Source organism: Thalassophryne amazonica, chromosome 19 (genome assembly GCF_902500255.1).
Source record: "Thalassophryne amazonica chromosome 19, fThaAma1.1, whole genome shotgun sequence".
In the NCBI taxonomy this organism is placed as follows: Eukaryota; Metazoa; Chordata; class Actinopteri; order Batrachoidiformes; family Batrachoididae; genus Thalassophryne; species Thalassophryne amazonica.
This window is the reverse complement of record NC_047121.1, coordinates 13,803,595-13,827,070: the sequence shown is the minus strand read 5'-3', so window position 1 is coordinate 13,827,070 and position 23,476 is coordinate 13,803,595. Positions and strand designations below refer to the sequence as shown.

Below are 23,476 nucleotides of genomic sequence, written 5' to 3'. Positions count from 1 at the left end.
GGCAGTGACAGAGGATGGGGAAGCTCACAGCTTCTTCAAGCGACTGTACATGTCTCTCTTGCTGCGCTCCCCTGCCCAGGTACGACTCTTCAGGCGAAATTTTCTCAGGTCCTCCTTGAAGTCCTTGTGGTTCATCGGCCGGTAGGACGGAGGCTCACAGTGTGACTGCACAGGACAGCAGTAAGATGTCAACTTTCATTTAAAAAAAATTAAAAAAAAAAAAAAAAATCAGCTTTCATTAAAAAAAAAAAAAAAAGTTTACAGATAGAAAATAGTTCATTTAATCATCATAAACAGACTGTGTCTCTGTTGTAATGCACACAAATTGAACACCACAACCTCTGACACACCAACCTGATAATGAGGGAAGAACTCTTTGTATCCACCCTTGAGGATGTAGAGCTCTGGATAGCAGAGTCTGGGGTAGTCATTTATTGCTCGGTCTCGCTCTCTGACAAAGCGGCACATTCGAGGGCCGCGCTCAGAGGAGAACTCGCAGTGAAAAATGATGACTACACGCTTGCCTGGACAGGTCGGGATGATTGGATTCTTGATGAGGAAATCCTCCACCTGATCTTCTTGGTGCAAGTTCAGAGCGCACTACAACGACAAAAATAAATAAATAAAAACAGCTTTAATCAAATTACAGGGATCAAAGCAACACACACACACACACACACCCCATCCGGGAAGTATTCACAGCATTTTACTTATCAATACCGAAATTAAGTAAATTTTTCACCCTCAAAAATTCTACTCAACACCCCATAATGACAACATTGAGGAAAAAGAAAAACTTTTTTTTTTAATAAAAAAGACGCTAAAATCACACTTAAGTGTTCACACCCTTTGCTAAATACTTTGTTGATGCACCTTTGGCAACAATTACAGCCTAAAGTCTTTTTGAATATGATGCCACAAGCTTGGTGCATCTATCACCCGAATCCATTATATGTGAGTTCTACTGTGTGTAAACACACGCACAAATAAAAAGCAAATATGCACATCCTTGTGTTGTGCAGTGTGAGACACCCAGTCTCCTGTCTTTGGTCTGAATCTGTACACCTCATGTATGTCAGTACATGGACTCATTTCTGCTCCCTTATGATTAAGACAAATGTTTCTCCCTGCATGTGATGATGTGATTTCTACTTTTTGCTCATCTGTGCTTTCAAACATGTAGAAATTGGGTAACATTTAGTACAACAGCAGTCAAGTGTGCTTATTTCAGGGCTGTGAAATGAAAATTGTGAAATCAGAGAAAAATTTGCAAGGAGCCGGGGTCTCGGGCTCGCAGGGCCCCAGAAACCAAATTAATTTTGTGTCTAATAAAGTGGCGATTTGTGCAGTTTATAGCTGCACATGAAGGTATTTTTTAACAAAATTACAAAGAACAAAGCTGCGTGCGCCTCATTAAAGATCAATAGAAAAGAGCGTTCAGGAGCGGGACATCGGAGTGGTAATATGGCGGCCGCCTGTTTCAAAAATATTGGCCAATGAGCTATCCAGTAAAAAAATATAAAAAAATAATAATAATATATATATATATATATATATATATATATATATATATATATATATATATATATATATATATATATATATATATATATATATATATATATATATATATATATATATACATACATACATACATACACACACACACCACTCCCCCCCCCCCCCCCCCCATTCCTCCGCATTACAAAATCAGAGGAATCCCATGGATCCACAGAGTTTTCACAGCCCTATTATTCACAGTGTAGAAAGTTCTCTGTTGAAACCCACCCCTGTCCTTTCTCCATGTATGATGGAGTTGTGTCAAGAAGGGCTTCTCATGCAAAACAGCTACGTAATCATCATGCAGATCCACCTTGGATCCACTGTGGCAACCCAAAGTGAAAACAAGACAGAAGCTGAAGTGACTTACTTTTACAATAAAATAAAGGCAGGTTAACTCACCTTGACGTGTCCTCCTTCAAACTCATAAGGGTAGCGGCAGTCAATGAGTATGACTCTTTCAACAAGGTTACTAAACTGGCCATTAAGTGCCGCCACCATCTGAGAACCAAAATGAAACATTACCATTAACACCTAATCCTGACAATAATTCTGGGAGTGAAATGTTAATTTGCAGACATGTAATTGTAATGAAACAAATTACTCACTATGTCTGAGGTGATATACTTGAGTTCTTGATGTCTGCCCTCCACTGTGGGCAGTATAAAAGGCTGTGAGACAACAAAGGAAATTGCAGTTAATCTGTGGATTCACAACAGTGAGAAGGTTTAAGAAACATTTACCCTGTTTCATACCTTGGAGAAATTTGAACCATCCTTATTGTCCAATAGCTTTTCTATCTCTGTTTGGCTGAAGGACTTGGACCTGTGCAGCATTGAGTAGCCCTGCTGGAGAGGACCAAATACAAGGTAAATTAAAATATGTCAATACAGGCCTCAAGTCCGGCACACACGTGCTATGATTTTCAGCTATCCCAGATGAAAAGTTAGCATCAAAGAAACGTGTCATCTTTGATAGAGGCTCACAACCAGATGGCAATAAATTGTTATGACTGGCTTCCACCACCACCACATTATTATAGCCATATCTGTCCATGTGAAATTAACTATTATGTTACACAACATTAAGTCAATCAGGATACCAAAACAGCATGACTAATCAGCTGACATCATTGGAAAGGCTGTCTCAATCAGACTTTAGCATGTCATCAGGACTGTCTCTCTTCATTTTGTCCATAATCATGGCTGTGAAATGAAAAGTGTAAAAACTGAAGAAACTTTGCAGGGAGTCTGGGGCCTGCGGGGTCCCAGAAGCCAAATTAATTTTATATCTAATGATACATTTTCAGCATCTCCTGGAAGAAAAAAAAAAAAAAAAAAAAAAACTCAAATATGCACACAGATTCCAGAAATGTATAAATTAGGTAACATTTATTACAACAGTCAAGCAGTTAAGTGTGCTAATTTCAGGGCTGTGAAATGAAAATTTCAGAGAACAATTTGCAAGGAGCCGGGGTCTAGGGCCCATGGGGACCCAGAAACCAAATTAATGTTGTATCTAATGATACATTTTCAACATCTCCTGGAGGAGGGAAAAAAAAAAAAAATCTCAAAAGAAGCACATATTTAAAATGATCCTAGATTCAACCTTTCATTTGAACTGTCAAAGAATGCTGAAATAACAGACTATGACATGGAAGCACATGGAAGATTTTCGTTTTAGTTGAAGCTAAATTATGCATCAACTCAGAACAATTAAACTACATGATAATCATGATTGAAAAGACTGTTAAAGCATTTTCAAAAAATATTCTTGCTCCTACTGACTTTCATTCTCCTCACCTTTCCAGGCTAGACTGAACCTGCTCTTTACTCTCATTACAGATCACAATGTCATCTGCAAAAATCAGTCCATGGAGACTCCACCTGTCCATCACCATTGCAAACAAGAAAGGACTGAGCTGATCCTTTGTATAATCCCACCTCCACCTTGAACAAGTTTGTCATTCCCACTGTGCATCTCACCGCTGCCAAACCATCTTTGTACATCTCCTGCACTACCCTCACATACTTCTCTGCCACCCCAGACTTCCTCATTCAATACCAAAACTCTTCTCTTGGTACCCTGCCATAAGCCTTCTCTAAATCCACTGTGTAGTGGTCTTTCTCTTCATGAAACTATATTGTTGCTCACAGAGCTTCACCTGTTTTCTAAGTCTAGCTTCTAGTACTCTTTCCCATAACTCCATGCTATGGCTGATCAACCTTATGCCTCTGTAGTTACTGCTGCTCTACACATCACCCCAGTCCTTAAAAATGGGAACCAGTATACTTCGTCTCCACTCCTCAGGCATCCCCTCACTTGCCAAGATTTTATTAAACAATCCGGTTAGAAGCGCCACTGTCATTTCTCCAAGACATTTCCATGCCACCACTGGAATGTCATCTGGACAAACTGCCTATCCACTCTTCATAACTGCCCTCACTTCATCCTCTTGTACCTCCTGATTTACTCTCTCCACATCATCCAGCCTTTTCTCTCTCTCATTTTCTTCATTCATCAGCTCCTGAGCATTGGTCCTCCCCCCTCGTCGGATTTTCATTGTGAGGAAAATGTCTGAACGGCTGGAGCAGCGGTGCATCAACTTTTTCCAGAAACTGAGAGACAGCCAGGTGGACACCATTCGGAAAATTCAGATGGCTTTCAGGGACGATTTTATGGGCATCACACAGATTAAGGAGTGGTACAGCCGGTTTAAAGACAGCGCACAATGGCGGAGGGCGTGCCGCGCTCCGAGCGGCGATCGACAGGCTGAAACGACCAGATCATTTCCAAACTGAATGCTGTGTTGCTCTGGGACGTCGTCTGACTACCAGAGAAATGGCAGAAAAGGTGGACATCAGCACTTTCCCGGCACATTTCACTGTTAAAGGAGATTTTGTAATGAAAACAGGAGCGGAGGAATTCGCCACGGAGCCCCTAATGGCGCGGAACGAAAGCACCTCCGTGTTGGTCTCACAGGACATGTTGTAACACGCCCAGCTCTTCAACAATTTCTTGGATACTCACTCGACTGAAAAGCCACCCAAAGCCGTCTGAATCTTCTGAATGGTGGAAGACCTGAACATGACCCGTGAGACTTCCAACACGGAGGTGCTTTTTGTTCTGCGCCATTAGCGGCTCCGCCCTGATGCGCGAATTCCACTGCACGTCTTTCATTACAAAATCTCCTGTAACAGTGTAATGTGCCGAAAAAGTGCTATGTCCACCTCTCTTGCCATTTCTCTGGTAGTCAGATGACGTCCCGGATCAACACAGCCTTCACTTTGGAAATGATCTGGTCGTTTCAGCTTGTCGATGGCCGCTCGAAGCGCGGCGCGCCCTCAGCCGCTGTGGGCCGTCTTTAATCCGGTTGTAATGCTCCTTAATCTGTATGATCCCCATAAGATCTTCACCGAAAGCCATCTGAATTTTCCGAATGGTTTCCACCTGGCTGTCTCTCACAGTTTCTGAAAAAATGTTGATGGAGCAAAGCGGCAGTCGCGCCACCATTTTCCTGACAATGAAAATCCGCCGAGGGGGGTGGACCACTCCTCCCACAAGGCGTGCTCACAGGCGAATGACGCAACCGACAGGCGTGATAAAACTCACGCATGCGCACGAAGGTTCAAGCTTGGCTGATGCAATCACACGTGATTCAAATCTATAAGGTTATTGCAAAAAAATAAAAAGGTCCGTTACTTTTCTAACAGACCTTGTATTTTATATTCCCACTTACTCTAGTTAAGGGTCATGGGGAACCTGGAGCCTACTCCAATGGTCACTGAGTGACAGGGAGGGGTCACCCTGGACAGGATGTCAGTCTATCTCAGCACCACACTCAAGTTAAAGTTATAGAGAAGAACACATTTGTTCATTATTATTTATATAGGCCGTTTTCAGGAATCAAAGCAATAAACAAAAACTCCAGTAATGAAAGAATAAATGGCAATAATTAAAAGTACACTTCAACAATGCACAAAAATGCCAAATAAAAAAGGTCATACAGAAAAAGGTTCAACTTATATTTTTTTCCCCTCTTCTTTTTCTAAAGCAGATGTGCCTTGTACACTGCTGTGATTTATCCTGAAAAAAGGTAGTTATAAAAAAAAAAAAAGAAAAAAAAAAAACTTTATATACTCCAGAAAATACAGTACTTATTGACAGACATACTTTTGCACTCAGTGTGACCTCACCTTTTGTGGTAATTCAGGTTCTTGCTCCAAGGAGCCAACTTCTGTTCCTGCTAGACTACGTCGTCTTTTCACCCTGATTGGAGTATTATCATCCCTGGGGCAGTCAGGGCGCTTAGCACAAGACCGAGACACTGGGCTGGGCACGGAGGGGGAGCGGAACAGGTTGCGTGGTCGGCAGCGAATCACAGGCTGATTGAAGACGAGCATAAATAAATCAGTTAAACATACAATTTATTTAATATATAAAGCAACAAAGCAGACAATTCAATAAAAGACACCCTGCCAGGCATTTCCTCCCAAGTAGGAAAGGCCAGGGATTAAAGCAAAAAAAAAAAAAAAAAAAACCTAATTGAATTATTTTCACTGCCAAATCATAATCTGTTCACAGCTACCTTATTTAATAGAAACCCTTTTGCAATCATATCCCCGTGTTTAAGGTAAAACAAGGTGGAGACAGCAAAGAAATCAGCAAACTGTTCTGCTGAACAAGATTTCACTCAGTGACCAATGCTGCCCTTTTCTGATGCAGCCATCATATTATAGAAAGGCTTTAACCTACACATTATTTAAATACTTCAGGATAAACACTTAAGTCCCTTTTACACCGGGCCCACTTCGAGTTGCGTCGTCATGACGACGCCATGCGGAAGGAACCCACTGCCGAGATGATGTAGCTCAACACCACAACAGAGTGAGAGACGCAAAGGACTAAGCAAATCAGATGCCAAAAATTAAACATGTTTAATTTTTTTTGCGTCCTGTGCTCAATGCAGAAATTAAGGTGTTTCAACTCAAGTCAGGGCAAAGCGATGGCACTCAACGTGACTAGAAGCCACACCCTCACTGGTTTTCACAAACACTTTTGGTGCATCTTCAGTGATGTACCCTGGGGTCATTGTGTGTTTCGGGTCTCTCAACATCATACACCCTCACCCAGGCGACCCAGCCAGGGGTAATCAGGCTTGTGTCTTAATAGTCTACGTATCACCCAGTTTGATCCACAGCCATCTTGGCGCCTTTCCTGCCGCATCAGTGATGTTTTTTGATGGCTCTTCTGCAATGCAGTCCGTTCACTCCCAGCATCTTGACTGCTGTGATGAGTGACTGGCCAACGAATCCTCTGCAACCGACCCCAGTGGGGTTGCATCGAGTCCTCCATCCCCTGCATTCACTTGCCAGCTCCTCATTTGGCCCTCTTCCTCTCAAAGGCCTCCTCCATCCAGTCTTCCCAGGAAGAGTCAACTCCAGCGGGACCACTTGCCTTGGTGTTTCTGACACCAGGACTATGTCCAGCCTGAGTGTGGTCACTGCAATGTTTTCCGGGAATTTAAGCTGTCTCCTAAGGTCAACCTTCAACTGCCAGTCCTGCGCTGTTGCCAGCAGCCCTCATGTTGGTCTTAGCCTCGGCCGTGGTTTCTCCCCAGCCTTTACAAAGGTGATGGAATACCCTGCTGGTTGCTGTTGCCTGCTGGTAGAGATCCCTGTGCTGATGAGCTCTGCAATAACCTTCAGCACCTTGGGCAACAGATCAAGATGTGCTCCAGCGAGCCTCCTCTCTGGCAGAGTGGGCACAGTGGAGTGTCTGCCAGGCCCCAGCGGAAGAGGTTGGATGGACTGGGAAGAACATTGTAGACCGACTGAACCAGGTACTTTATCCGATGTGGTTCAGACCTCCAACACTCTGTCCACGACATCTTCCGGTCTGCTGCCTGCTCCCATCGGGTCCATGCCCCTTGCTGCTGCATGGCTACTGTCCTACTGTAGCGGGACTCTTCCAACCCTGCTCGGACCTCATCCAGAATCAGCTGGCGTCTTTCCTTCCCCTGGGCTTTGCTGTACCAGGGTCTTGGGTTGCTCCCAAGCCCTGCCCGACCGGATGCCACTGCTCCCACGAGCTCCCTGTGTCGCAGCCTTGATTCTGCCTGCTGGACTGCCTCATGAGCACTCCACTTCCTACCAGTTCTTACTTCAATGCCAGCTGAGGAGACTTTGCTGTCACTGGAGTCTCTATACAGTAACAATACAATGTTACCGGACGCCAATTTATGATTCCTGCTGTGTTCCATTGTTCTCAAAGTATAAATCACATAGGATTGTTTTTATACCATGTACACAATCCAGTAAAACTACATGCTCAAAAAGAGCACAGAAAAAAAATGCTGATTGCAGCCTGGCAGCTGCTGCAGCTCCTCACTCTTAAATTCTCTCACAACTGTGTTTAAATAACTCCATAAAAGTCCTGCTCACAGACTGACTGCCAGAGAAGGGACATGTCCACATCCATTACAAAGACCGGGCATCTCCAGTCCACTCATGGACGATTCGTTCGTGCGACATATGAACAATTAAAAGGAAAAAATAAATGTCTGGCTGCAGGCAGTTCCCCGCTCTCTCATCATTGTGTTAAAGGACAAAAAAGGACATAAGTCCTGCTCACAGACTGACTGTCAGAGACAGGACATGTTCACATCAAGTACAACTCCAGACATCTCCACATTTACTCACGGACGGTTCGTGTGCGCGCACACAGCTCATGGTCAAAGGAAGAAAGATGAACTATAGCAGAACTCAGAGCGCAGACCTGCAGCTCAGCACAAGAACAAATATAAACTAGAAGAGAAATCAGAGTGCACAGTCTGGCTGCAGCCAAAGTCCTCACCTCCTCTCTGCCCGCCTGCTGCGCGCACCTGACGCAGACATTCCTGCATCGTCATAACGCCACATGAAGCAACTCGAAGCAGCCCCGGTGCGAAAGGGGCTCAACGGGACAGCTTTTGTAGAGCTTTAACAACACCACCAATTAAAGTCTCAGGCCTGTAACAAAGATCTGAAATGGGGGGAGGAGGGGGTTTTTGTAGGCCCAATGTGGGCCCCCATAAAATTTGGGGGTTTTACAATGCATTCTGGAGGGGTTTTTGATGACTATTTTCTAACTCCAATTTAATTGTACTAATGTGTGTTGAGTTTGTATTTTCTTTTGCACAATTTCATCTTTTCTTTGCCTTTAACCAAGATTGATATCATAACCTACATGTTTGTTTGATAAGATTACTAACCACAAGAGATGTAATCATTTTCATAATTTTGGCTTCCCTCGTCCTAATTGACCTGATTTTAAAGCTAGAACCCCAAACATACCCTGTAAAGTTAGGCCCAGAGTATTACTGATTTAAACATTTTAGTTTATTATAAGTAGTATGAAAAATGTCTTCAAAAGTGGAACTTAAGAGTTGTGGAGGCAGGAACAATCAAGGATGTGTGTATTTATATGAAAAGCGTGATGTTTATTGTTATGTGTCGCGGACTGCAGCTGTGTTTTTAACCACAGTGAGGACACAAAAGAAAAGATTAAAATTATGTTAGTAAAACTCTGCTCACTGTGACGCACTTAAACATATTGCCCCCAACCATGCTCCTCCTGCAGAAGAGACATACAGGAATGAGAGGAACAGACACTGGTGTTGCCAACCAAACGGTCACCCCTAAAAATAGGTCCACCCTTCCTTCACTACACATACATAATTTCGGAGCATCAGTAGCGACTCAGATTATCGCCTTGTTTCTGCTTAAAACTGACTTTAGAATAACTGACGAGGTTTTACTTTGTCATCTGATGGTTAATAATCACATTATTCCCTTTGATTGTTTTGGGAGTAGAGAGTTAGACTCAGCCGTGCTGCTGTCGCGCTCTGCTCGCTCCCCTGTCTTATTATGAAATAATGCTGAATTTATGTGGAAATGATTGTTGTACTAAAGCTTCAGATATCTGTCGCTGAGACAGATGATGACTGGAACACAGTTTTTAAGCAGAAATGAGGCAATAATTAGTGAACTCCAGCTGAAGATCTGAAATGACATGCACAGTGAAGGCAGGGTGGACCATTCAGTTGGCGACACCGGGACCTGCTGCTAGAAGAAAAAAACAAGAGAAACATTATTCTAAAAATCGATTTTTGAACATGGTGAATATCTTTTCGTCCAGCCTTGATTTTGTGTCAGCAATTTCACAGCCCTTCACAAGAGTTTACAGCTGTAAGGAGAAAACTTTTAATCCAAAAGAAGGAGCACAAAACAGTCAACATTTTAGACAGCCCTGCAAAGGTTTCACTGCTTTGCCCAAAACTTTCATTCTTAGGTAAATTCTGCACACAACTGTTTTAAAACTTACAGCATTGTCTTCTTTACTCCTTCCCACCAAGGGAGCTGTGAGCAAGCTGGCCATTCCCTGTGGCATCTCTGTATCATTCTGCAAGTAAGATTTTGGCAGATATTATCTTTTCAAGTTCAATAATATATAACTTTACTAAAAGGCATGGAAGAAACAAGAAATTTGTTTTCAGCTTCTCCATAATAAAGCAATGGTTTCAGGCACTTATAGGAGACACTAATATAAGAACATATCTATTTAATAATTTAGAAAGATCAATTTGCAATCCAGCTAATACATTTAATTTTCACAAAACTGAATATCAGTTTTGATATATGAAACATAAAGGCTTCTGGTAAAGACATTCAACAAGAAACTTCTTCAAACAAGTATCTACGCGGACAAGGCCTAACTAACCAGACCATGGTTTAGCGGAGCAGTTTTTCTGCCATTTCATTCTTTTATGGGTCTATTCCAGAGGGCGCCATTCCACTACGATCGCTCACGATCCAAAACAGTGCAAAAAAAGGAAACAGGCTGGTTTATAAAGTGAAGACCTGGCAACCTGCTCAGGGTAAAGGTAACAAGGCGTCGGCACTGCTAAAGAGGCCATCGACCACCCTAACCCACATTTCAAGCAATTTGCTGTTTGGGATTAAACTGGAAGAAAGCACGCTGTGGAATAGTTTGATAAACTTCCAATGTAGCTTTGACACACACACGTTACACTCTCTCACCTCCAGGTTGTCGCCTACTATGTCTAGGAAGCCATCATCGTCATCATCATTATTTAGTGACGATGTGAGTGAAGAACAGCTCAAGAATAGAGGGCTGGAGTCATGCGAGTCAAGCTGCTGGACTGGAACAGATGAAGAAAGCTGGAAAGAAGATAGAAAGTAACTTACAGTACTGGAATCCCACATGAAAATATTTCACTAACAATTTTGAGTAGACTACAACTGACAACAGTGAAAATAGGAATTATAGGCACCTAATTGAAATTTTGATTAGAAGTGTTGAGATTTTCAAAGACATGGTGCCTATTATAGTAATGATGACCAAAGAATAGTTTAAAAAAACTCATCCACATGTTACACAAATAGACACACACTTCCCTCCTAGACATACTCCACTGATATTGCACTCCCAGAACTGCATGTGAAATGCAGAGGGTAGAAGGCTAAATAAGAATGTGGAGTTTTACTCAATAACCATTCTGTGCTCAAGCATGATGACAGAGCCTTACTCAGGTCTCACTACATTTACTAAGTGATTTTCACTTAGCTGCAGCCTGTAAAAAGCATTTTCCTGTTCACCACACAAGACAATATTGCCCATGGACTAAAAGCATGTCCAGTAGGGTTATGACAAGTCTCAAATTTATTAGCCTGGGGTTATAAATGATGAACTTTTAACTAAAACTCACAAAAATGACTTTGGTTTTGCCAGACCTTGAAAAAACCTCCCGCACCTAAGACAGTTTCATATTTCACATTAAAACACCTAGTGGCTCAAACACTCTATTATGTCAGTTTTACATACAATACATGAAAATGAGTATATATAGCATTTGTCGTGTTTTTAATAGTGTTTCAGATTTGTGTATTAGTGTTAATAAATTTGCTGCTAAGATATTTGTCTGTTTTGCAAGTAGAACAAACCTCCATCAACCTTACAGCTCTCTCAGCTACTATGAGTAGAGAAGCATTTCACAGCTTTGGGACACTTAAGTTTGGATATTGATGACAGCAGGACTTCATAATCTGTCTCTGAATAGTGTTGGTTATAAAACCAGGCCCGCAACCATGTAGTTGCAATGAAATTGCAAGTTACCCTCAGCTGTTCTCGCCACTTTGCAAGAAGGAAAAATGCAATAAGGGATAAAATTCCTCATGAGTTCCACCTGGCACTGTGAAGTGATGGTAGCTTGTGCCATTTGATGTGAGGCCATTTTTCCTACATTTTGTAAAACCTGTATGCTTCACAAAGCTCAAACGGGAATTTTAAATCTCTCCAGCCAAGGTTCTCATACTCTGGTATCATTTCTGTGTCCATGTATGCATTTTGCAAATCATAATACTGTTCCAAAATCTCATCAATAAACTCAGTTAATGTTAGGTGACTGTGACCGTATAGGAAAAAAGAAGTCCAACACACGTTGCAGAACAAGATCAAGAATGTGGTGTTGGCAGCCGATGTATTGAGGTTCATCGAATCCCTTGTCTCGAAATGTTCTCTGAAGCCTGGCTACAACACAATTTTTGCGACCAGTATTGACTGCTGTTGTGTCAGAGATGATCATCTGAATACTGTTAGATTTTATTTGTTATCAATTTTACCTTTATTTTTTATTTAATTATTGTTTATTAATATATTTTAGCAATATTTATTTGTATATATTTTCTTGTTATTTCTTGATACTTGCTAATTCTTTTCTTGTTACATTATTTTTAAATAGTACTGTGTAAACTCATGTATTTTTAAAAGTGATGCGGTGCTAGGTGCGGGAGGTTTTTTCATGATCCAATGAAAAAAACTTCAAAAAAGTGATCTATGGGTAAAAGTTCATCAAATGCAACATCAGGAAAATGAAAGTTTTGAAAATGGTTTTGTAGTCATAACCCTAATGTCCAGCTGGTGTCTGAAAGAAGAGACATGCCTCACCAGTGATAATGGATTAGAAATGATCTCAACTGTATAATTAAGAAACACTGTATAATTTCTGTGTATTTAGTTGTATGTTCTTATTCTTGCTGCAGACCAGCTATTAATTTGTCTGGAAGAGAAAAAAATATATATATATATTTTTCCTGAAAAAGTTTCAGGCCTAACTCATGATGCCATAGCAATACATAGGTTGGAATGTGAAAAGACACTTTATGTGGCACAAATAATTAGCCTTTCATTCATATGATGCACAGCATATTTCCAGTTCAGTTTGTTTTTATTCAACATAACCAACATTCTTTTGTACATTTCCTGCAGTGATAGAACCGGTTTTCAGATGCTCATACCATGAGGGCAGGTGCAGAGCTGGGACGGCAAGCAAAGGCTTCTTTTGACTGTCCATTGTTAAAGGAGCGCGTGTGGCACCGAGACACTGGGTTGGTTGGTTTCTTAAACTCAAAGCCACCCTGTAACCAAGAAGGTGCAACCACAATTGCTTTAACACAATCCAACCGATTAACCCTGAGGCCATGGTTGAGCATTACACATTTTTGAAAGGACTCCGCTATACAATCCAAATCAACTGGCTAACAAAGTATTTCTTCACTGTCATTAATTTCTTCATTAATACAAGTCCAACATAAGAATTATGAATGAAAGAACAAAACTGAATGAAATTTGAAACAACCAATTAATGCAACACCGTTGCCACAGCAAAGTACATTTTCAAAGTCAATTTGTACAAACACCTTCACTATTCTGGTAGCTGCCCAACACTAACAGCAGTCCTTTTAATAAATGCAAGCACAAATGACAAAGCTCATTCTGATTTACTAGCAAATTAATGCTCAATGACCCACTCTACCAGAGCTCAAATGTACCACTAACCTCTGGCAGGTTCTCCTTGTTGTCACCATCAAGAGAGAATGCCAGTTTGGAGATTGACGGCTCTTGACCAAAGATTCCGTAACGGTGACAATGCACTTCTTGTCCCTTCAGTGATGGGCTGACACCCAGGAGCTGTAACTGTAAATGAACAAGAAGGAAGTAATCAGAAAAGACTTAGTTTTATATTTAATGAGTTTGGGATGTAAACTAAGATAAAATATTACCAGTTGACGCACAAGCTTCATGGCTTTTTTTTTTTTAATTTCAATTATCTGAACCTTTTGTGTTCATATTGACAATTCTGAAGGGACCTTTAGTTTTTTTGAATGACTGTCACATTAAAACCATTATAAGTAAGTTTCTTACAGTATCTATTAACCAAAAACAGAAAATAAGAACATGCATGTTCCTTATCAAAAACATACAGCATTAAATGACAACTACAAGACACAACAACTTACTGGCAATGAACTGATTCGTCGAAATGGCACCTTCCTATAATTGGCAGAAAGGAAAGAAAGCAATAACCAATTGCTATTCGAATCAACAACATGATAAGGAGAAATGGTAAATATCAGCTCATCATGTTTATATTCATTATAAATTTATTGACAAATGGTGAACACAGCTTACTCATTGACAATTCTGCTTGACTGCTGAATTGCTTTTTCAAACCTACAAGAGATAAATTTGACACTTTAGCAAAAAAAAAAAAAAAAAAAAAAATACAAATATACAGTATTTTAAAAAATAAATAAATAACCCACAACAACAAACAGGACTGTTTAAGAAGAAAAGAGCTTCATTACCAGACATAATTCGCTGAAACTGTCAAGGAAAAGAGGGTTTTGAGAGAATAACTGTGTACTAGACGAAGTCATGTTAATGCAATAAGACAAAAGGTGGCACCGTCATTGGAGTGAAGCCCACCTGTATGCTAATTAAGTGGAGAGGAGGGTCCACAAGGTGGCAGGAAGAGGAATGTACCATATGCCTGGCTGGAGTGAACACATGCAAGTGCCTTTCTACAAGAGCCTTTTGTTTGACGAAGGGAGTGTGTCCTTTCAATACACACCAGAAGAGGGGACACTCCATTTCTCAGTAGCACCCATATTTCAGTAACAGGGGGGACTCTCTTCCCCCAAACTGCAAACCTCATACCAAACAGCTGCAAGACTAGTGAATGGTGGGTTTGCAGACCAAATGCTCTTGCAAAGAACTCTGGTCAGATGGCAACAGATGCAGTGACTGAAGGAAAATTAGCCGATGCAACAATGGGCCTCATTCACTAATGTGTTTGCAGTAGGGCTGCAGCTATCGATTATTTTAGTAATCGAGTACTCCGATAAAAAGTACTTTTGCGTTTTTAAACGTCAATAGTCCAGGGATCTCCCTAAGCAATGGCACAATGTCTCTGCGCCAAAATCTTAGTAAATCAGAAGAGACACGCACATCCAAGATGTGTAGATGTGCTGAATCAAAAAACAGACATATCAAAGCAAAACTCCACACAACCTGAGAGCTCCCATGCAAAAAGCTTTATTTGGACACAAATAGCAAAAGAGCTGCGCCAAAATCTTGACATTTTGGGATGTGGTTTCTGTTTTGCTTATAACTTGTAAAATGTAACCTTTTTTTAGGTTGGTGTACTGGGCCCCTGCGGGGGTCCCCCCATTCTCTGTGATTCTGCAGATGCATTTAAGATGGAGGGTGAACATGCAAGCCTCGCTGTCAGGGTTTTTTTTTTTTTTTTTTTTTTTTTTTTTTTTTTTTTTAATAAATCAGACAGCAGCCAGCGGTCCAATCAATAGTCACTCCCCACGTCGAGCGGACGACGTGTTTTGTAAAATAATCAAACACACAACTTCACTTTAAATGCGCAGTCAGTCTATTTCAGATGATCAACCCCTCTTTCTCTTAAAAGGCTTAATTTTACTCTGTCACTTTGGAAAGCTGTAGCTTTAAGCGCTACTCTGATTAGCATTTACACTGCTTATGGGCATGCCCTAGTCTTCTGTTTTTTCTGGGGACGTTACAGCGCCACACACAGGCCTGATATACAACCCCTGGCAATAATTATGGAATCACCGGCCTCGGAGGATGTTCAGTCAGTTGTTTAATTTTGTAGAAAAAAAAGCAGATCACAGACATGACACAAAACTAAAGTCATTTCAAATGGCAACTTTCTGGCTTTAAGAAACACTATAAGAAATCAGGAAAAAAAATTGTGGCAGTCAGTAACGGTTACTTTTTTAGACCAAGCAGAGGGAAAAAAATATGGACTCACTCAATTCTGAGGAATAAAATTATGGAATCACCCTGTAAATTTTCATCCCCAAAACTAACACCTGCATCAAATCAGATCTGCTCGTTAGTCTGCATCTAAAAAGGAGTGATCAAACCTTGGAGAGCTGTTGCACCAAGTGGACTGACATGAATCATGGCTCCAACACGAGAGATGTCAATTGAAACCAAGGAGAGGATTATCAAACTCTTAAAAGAGGGTAAATCATTACTCAATGTTGCAAAAGATGGTTGTTCACAGTCAGCTGTATCTAAACTCTGGACCAAATACAAACAACATGGGAAGGTTGTTAAAGGCAAACATACTGGTAGACCAAGGAAGATATCAAAGCGTCAAGACAGAAAACTTAAAGCAATATGTCTCAAAAATCGAAAATGCACAAAACAAATGAGGAACGAATGGGAGGAAACTGGAGTCAACGTCTGTGACCGAACTGTAAGAAACTGCCTAAAGGAAATGGGATTTACATACAGAAAAGCTAAACGAAAGCCATCATTAACACCTAAACATAAAAAAAACAAGGTTACAATGGGCTAAGGAAAAGCAATCATGGACTGTGGATGACTGGATGAAAGTCATATTCAGTGATGAATCTTGAATCTGCATTGGGCAAGGTGATGATGCTGGAACTTTTGTTTGGTGCCGTTCCAATGAGATTTATAAAGATGACTGCCTGGAGAGAACATGTAAATTTCCACAGTCATTGATGATATGGGGCTGCATGTCAGGTAAAGGCACTGGGGAGATGGCTGTCATTACATCATCAATAAATGCACAAGTTTACGTTGATATTTTGGACACTTTTCTTATCCCATCAATTGAAAGGATGTTTGGGGATGATGAAATCATTTTTCAAGATGATAATGCATGTTACCATAGAGCAAAAACCGTGAAAACATTCCTTGCAAAAAGACACACAGGGTCAGTGTCATGGCCTGCAAATAGTCCGGAGCTTAATCCAATTGAAAATCTTTGGTGGAAGTTGAAGAAAATGGTCCCTCACAAGGCTCCAACCTGCAAAGCTGATCTGGCAACAGCAATCAGAGAAAGTTGGAGCCAGATTGATGAAGAGTACTGTTTGTCACTCATTAAGTCCATGCATCAGAGACTGCAAGCTGTTATAAAAGCCAGAGGTGGTGCAACAAAATACTAGTGATGTGCTGGAGCGTTCTTTTGTTTTTCATGATTCCATATTTTTTTTTCCTCAGAATTGAGTGGTTCCATATTTTTTTTCCCTCTGCTTGGTCTAAAAAAGTAACCATTACTGACTGCCACAATTTTTTTTTCTTGATTTCTTAGTGTTTCTTAAAGCCAGAAAGTTGTCATTTGAAATGACTTTAGTTTTGTGTCATGTCTGTGATCTGCTGTTTTTTCTACAAAATTAAACTGAATGAACATCCTCCGAGGCCGGTGATTCCATCATTTTTGCCAGGGGTTGTACATCGCAGTAATTCAACTGTAAAACCCTCATGATACAGTCCACTGTTTTACAAGCGCAGTGATGTGTTCTGCACAGCCGGCAGGAGTGAACTGGATTTAAACAGCGGCAAGGGCTACACGCGACTGTGTGCACACATTAAAAAGTGAACACATGCAGCTGCAAGCAGATCTGAACACAGAAAATGGCTGAGTATGCGCGCATTTTGGGCGTATTTAAATGAAACAACTCCGCAATACGCAGCTCTACGAATAAGCCAGTGTGAAAGGGACTTTAAGTGGAAAAGTTTGAAGTGGTTGAGAATGGGTTGGAAATTGATTTTTTTTTTTTTTTTAAACTTCCTCCCACTCCTTTTGGACTAGATAATTTTATTTTTGGTTAAAGGGGTAGGCGTTGATAAGCTTTGGTTATGCCTATACCCAAGGTTGGGTAGGATTACTTTGAAATGTAATCCAAAAGTAATCAGATTACAAGTAATTCAAATGTATGTACATACATGTAATCCACATGTATTCTTTCAAAGTAATCCTACCCAACCTTGCCTATACCCTTTCACGCACACAGATGCATTGTAATCCATTTTCTTTCTTTGTTGGGAGTTTTTTGTTGTTCGACTGTGCTGAATAAAGTCATTCATTCATTCATTCTTTTAATCTACATACTGCCATGACTCCACCTATCCACAGGATGTCAGTTTGGTGTGCTGTGAAGAGCAGCACTGTGCAGAATGATGGCGAGACTGTTATGACAACAGCTCCAAAAATGAATAAACCCAGAAGAATTTCAGAGCAATGGAAAGTTAATTAAGTTAATTAATTGTGTCAGCGGTGTAGGCAAATAAAGGTGCCCTTTCCATAGCATGATGATTGCCAACATGTTTCTATTATAAAAAAATAAAAAAAAAAAAACCCTGTACTGACCAGGTGAATGTACAATTTGCATGGCTGCAAGCAACTGAAAACTTTAACTAAAAATTTTGTGTGAGCAGATGGCCGGTGCACACGTGGCGGCTCATGCCCCCTCCCTAGATGGGCCAGTGATCGCAGCGCCCCACATGTTGGGATGTTTTTCTGGCTACCCCTCCTTGCCTGCACGGGCCGTGGTCATCGCCAAGATGGGGGTGGGGGGGTGGAGATCAATTCAATTTCAATTTATTTCCTTTATATAGCGCCAAATCACAACAGCGTTGCCTCAAGGCGCTTCACACAGGTAAGGTCTAACCTTACCAACCCCCAGAGCAACAGTGGTAAGGAAAAACTCCCTCTGAGGAAGAAACCTCAAGCAGACCAGACTCAAAGGGGTGACCCTCTGCTTGGGCCATGCTACAAACATAAATTACAGAAATAATTCACAGAACAATTCACGGACGAATATACAAGAATTGCTGTTGGTGCACAGGACAGGAGGTTCGCCAACACAAACAACTCCCATCTCTGGATGGAGCTGCACCTTAAACAGAGAAAAAACAGAATCAGGCATCAGAAAGACAAAAAATACTGTATAATTTGCCAGCATTAATTATACAGTATTTTTTGTCTTTCTGATGAAAAAAAAAAGCAGACATCGTCTTCTGATCATTGCACTTCATGTAATGTGTGCATTTTGTCACGGTGTGTGTCATCTGGATGTAAATAGGATAAAATAAAGAGCTGAAGATGTTTATGTGAAATTTCCCTGCAAAAAAATGGGTTTGCGCACGGTTAGATTCTCACCAAGTCTCATGCCAAAACATCAAAGATGGCATCAAGATGATGCCATGGTGCCGTTATCAGATGGGTTAGGGTTAGGCAAACCCTGCGATTTTACGATAGAATAAACATTACATGGAAGCACATTTTGATAGAAATCTATTTACTAGGTGTGCTGGGGGAAAAAAAAAAAAAAAAAAAAAAAAAATCTATTCACATCCGAATCGCGATTCTTATTTATTACGATTCTGAATCGATCCAAAATGTCCAAGAATCGATTTTTAAAAAGCATTTTTTTAAACATTTTCTTGCTTACTCCCTGTGTGTACTGTTTGTCAGGCAACGGCTTCCGTACTACAGCGTCCCCGCGAGGGGAGGGTCCGGCTGCTTCAAAACATTTGTGAGCTGCAGCTTAGCATGGCGGGCAAAGAGCTAATTCAGCCAGCATCGTCTTTGCTGAAGGCAAATGTTTGGGCGCATTTTGGATTTAATTATTTGCTGCATAAGAAGGAGCTTGACATGACTTATGCAGTATGCAAAATCTGCAAAATGAAAGATAAGTACTTTGGAAGCACTTCAAATCTGCAAGCCCACATGCTATGTCATCACCCGGAGTTAAAAGAAGTGGAGCAGCGGTCTCTGCCGACTACTGACCAGTGCTTCGCTAAACTGCCAGCCAACTCTGAATGAGCAAAGCAGATAAGTAAATTTACATCAAGAATCACTTGATTAACCTTGTAAAGCTGCATTTTCTTAAACATTTTTAAGTAATAGAACTATTTCTCAGAGCTCTTTCAATCGAAAACCGATTCTGAACCGAATCGTCACCCCGAGAATCGGAATCGAATTGAAGCGTGAGTTGTTGTACGATTCACATCCCTACTATTTACAGATGGAGTTTTTGCAGCCCTGAAAATTTGGATGTGTTTCAATGAGAACATATACAAGTGAATATGACATAACTACTTCTAAAAGTAAATTATCTTCCATAAAAGATCTAAAGCCAATAGTAGAAATAGTAATAGGAATAATAGGAATTTGTTGATGAAAGCATGCCACAGCTCAGACAGATTGATAAGAACAAGCATGAGGATAAAACAGTGCAACTTACACATCTTCTATTTCAACGGGATCCATGGGACTTGGAAAGTCCATGCCAAGGCCTGAATAAAACAAAAAACTATTATAATCAACAACAGTATACTCAGGACTCCAATCCAGCCCTCCCTCCATTACAATATGGCAGCGCAGTCCTGGTATCACAGGATTTGACCACATATGGTGACAGCTGACAAGAACGCAGCAGAGTGTGGTAGTTTCAGCACAAACCATTCAGCCCAACTCGGTAAACTTACTGTAAAAGCATACTCGCTGTCACCTAGCGGACCTGCCAGTTTAAAATGGTTTTGCTGAAAAACCCCATCCTCTGAATGGTTTGTGCTGACACTCCCATACTCTGTCCAGGGATTAGTCTCTTCCCACAAACAGCATCAATTCTAACGGGAAAATGGTGTACTGTTTTGTTTTCGGCTGCAATTACTGAAGCAGTCACGAAAAGTGCAGTTTGTTTTTTTTTTTGTTCTCAGTGGAGAAGGGAAGACAAAAGCAAATGGAAATGGCTGTGTCAGTAGCCTACATAGCTAACCAAAGTAGCTGTGTTCTCTCCACTGAAAAACCGCCTTGACACTTTTGAGCTCCGGGTCGTAAACAAACCACAACATATGTCCACTTTCCACCGCATAGTCACTTTTTCCCTTTGTGTGTAATTTGCTCAAAAACTCAAAGTACCATGTTTCTGTCCCCAGAAGTAGAGAAATTACATTATACGAATCATATTTTACCCCTGCGCTCAGACAAGACTGCACTGCCCAATTTCCCATTTGCAGTATATACACAGTGCTCAATTGGTACAGGAAGACATCAAGCTATATGTATGAGTTGTACTTCAGGAGGTTGAGTACTAGTAGTCGCGTTTGAACACGTATGTGTAATTACAGGTTATGGTAAAAGGACTGCATTTATATAGCGCTTTTCCATCTGCATCAGACACTCAAAGCACTTTACAATCATGCCTTACATTCACCCCGATGTCAGGGTGCTACTATACAAGGCGCCTTTAGTATAATGTGTCTCTAGTATTTGAAACTCACTCCCCTTCCCAGGATGACTCTCTCCAGTATCAAGGATGACCCGCTCCGCTTTGCGAGTGGAGCGGGTCGTCCAGAAAACCGGAGCAAGTCGGCTAGCGCGGGTCGGCAGTGGAGCGGGTCGACCAGACACCCTTTATTGCAAACCCAAAATATAATACAATTTTTGGTGTAAAAATCAGCATGCAACAGTTCTGTTTCTGGTAATGAAGTGGCTACGGGTACGTACATCCGTATCTTCTGCGGGACTGCTAAAGGTACGGACCGAGGTTCACTGAGTGGATGTATGTGACACCGGTGGGAAATACACACGTGGAAGAAGAGGTGAAGCTCTTAACAGACACAGAATATTTTACGTACACTAATGCTTAATGGAGGTTAGCCTGTAAGCTCGCCATCGTGCTGCTAATCATTCGAGTAGATTTGTTTAATGAAGCTGCTGTAAATTAAGTAATTCATCAAAATATCGACAAATTGCGAAGGTGTTCTGCTTCTTTCATCATCCATCCACCTCAGGCTATAGGCGCCGTTTTCTAACCGAGGCGAAAAGAATTGTACGTGACACCAGACCTTTAGCTGCATATGGTACGGGTACGGACATATATTTGCACATTCTGATTGGTCGGTAAGACACCCTCCATATCTTTAGAACGGTCTCTGTAGCTACGGGTCTGTACCCGCAGCCACTGCCTTCTGGTAAAGATGACAGCAAAGGCAGGCACAGAAGGTGCCTGTTTTTTGAGCAATTTACCCAAACTAAAAAGAAGGAAAGTGGTTCATACGGTGTTCGGAAATTTTTTTTATGGCGAATCCCAGATGAAATCCTGTATTCGAGATGTCATGATATTTCAAAATGCAACGCCACTGGAAGGCATAAAAAAGTTTGGCAATTGAACAATAGTTCCTCTTCCAGACCAACATTGTGGATATTCCTGGAACACTTGCAAAATGGCCCAAACGAGGAACATTTCAGATTCAAAACCTGCACTTAACAGCTGCCGCAGTCTCACAATTGCTTGGAGCCATTTCTATATTCTTTCTGGTTAAGTTACTATATTTTTGAAAACACAGCACTGCTTGGGCACAACAAAACCACAGGAACGCTATAAACATCCTTCTGAGATACAGCAAACAACGTTACCCTACTAGTTTACTGCAATGGCCCACAGAGCAGTGGGTGAAATGTCATGAATGCTAACATACTGAACTCACCAGCATCAGATGAGACATCGGACGCAAAGGAGGGGACCTTCTCAAAGTCATGCTTTGTCCTTTTTGGTGTATCACATTGGCTGTGTGGAAAAGTCATATTACAAACGGATCCAGACGTTAGATGCCAGTGTAGCTTGAAACAAAAGTAGTAAGATATAACCGTGTAAATAATAAAACAGGAAAGCTGCAGTAATACCTTCCGAGTCCAGCCAAATTATTCAAGTCAAAAGTCAAATTGGTGACTGGAGACTGTACAGTCGAGGGTCCAGGGGAGAAGATGGTCCTGCAGTAAGCGTTCTTTGTGCTCTGATCGTGCAGGGAGACTGAGGAAAGCCCGGGGATCCCGTCGGGCCTGCTGTTCATCGCGGCATTCACAGGGCTGATGCTAAAAACCTCCACTAACTCCATCTTTTTCAGAGATTCAGGGATATCCTGCAAGCGTGATCGAGCAACAGTATTTTTATTCAGAATTTCGACTCGGAAAATGATGAACAGAGACACGGTCCCAACCCCGAAGCTAACCAGTTAGCAAATAAGAAAGCTAAAAGAAAAGCATTTCCTGCTAAAATGCCAACACAGGCGGTGACTAACACCGTCTATTCCGTGCAAACTGAAACTACCTCAGTAGGACTAATTCTATACAGCTACATTGTTACATATCACCAAACAGCCGCCAACATTTTTCCGTCCGACTGAGCAAACAGCACCTGGGGGACCTCATTATTTATGTTCAAAAGCTCAGGCGCGGTAACGTTTCAGCCAATGAGCGCGGTTGTTGTCTCCAACTGTCCAATCAGAATGTAAAAATAGTCTGCACTTTGTTTCCTCCTGGAAAGGGAAGAAAATATTTTTTTATCGTGATCCTAATCCGATAGCTCAACAGATTACAAAATACAACAATCTGGGAAATTCAAAAATGTTGCCTCCTGATAAATTAAGTACAGGGGCTTATTTTAAAATGACCGGAGCTGCTTCAGGCTAAATATCTATTTCTATATTTATGAATTAAGTATTTGCTTGCTTGTTTACATAATTCCTCTGGGAATTTTTTAAAAAAGTAATTTGTCTATTTGAAAAAAATAGTTGGTAGCCAATTGTCAAAATGCATGCTACTAAAACAAAAATACACAATTTATAAAACCCTAATTTCAGTGAAGTTGGGACGTTGTGTAAAATGTAAATAAAACAGAATAAAATGATTTGCAAATCTTCTTCAACCTATATTCAA

General features: G+C 41.1%; 1 protein-coding gene across 2 annotated transcripts; it reads right to left on the bottom strand.

Annotated features, from left to right (window-relative positions):
* cdc25b (cell division cycle 25B) lies at positions 1–22,960 on the bottom strand. Of its 2 annotated transcripts, none has more exons than XM_034159433.1 (15): positions 22,445–22,960; positions 22,249–22,328; positions 20,001–20,052; positions 14,092–14,133; positions 13,920–13,953; positions 13,459–13,596; positions 12,918–13,037; positions 10,641–10,781; positions 9,925–10,002; positions 5,757–5,945; positions 2,316–2,408; positions 2,169–2,231; positions 1,963–2,061; positions 355–600; positions 1–165 (listed from the first exon to the last, which is right to left on the bottom strand). In XM_034159433.1, exons 1-15 carry the CDS (start codon positions 22,654–22,656, stop codon positions 25–27), a joined length of 1,728 nt encoding a protein of 575 aa, XP_034015324.1. In that variant the 5' UTR covers positions 22,657–22,960; the 3' UTR covers positions 1–24. The 2 variants fall into 2 exon arrangements, with proteins under 2 accessions (XP_034015324.1, XP_034015326.1); XM_034159435.1 differs by having other exon boundaries at positions 2,316–2,405; positions 22,445–22,959.
* Between the last annotated feature and the right edge of the window lie 516 nt (positions 22,961–23,476).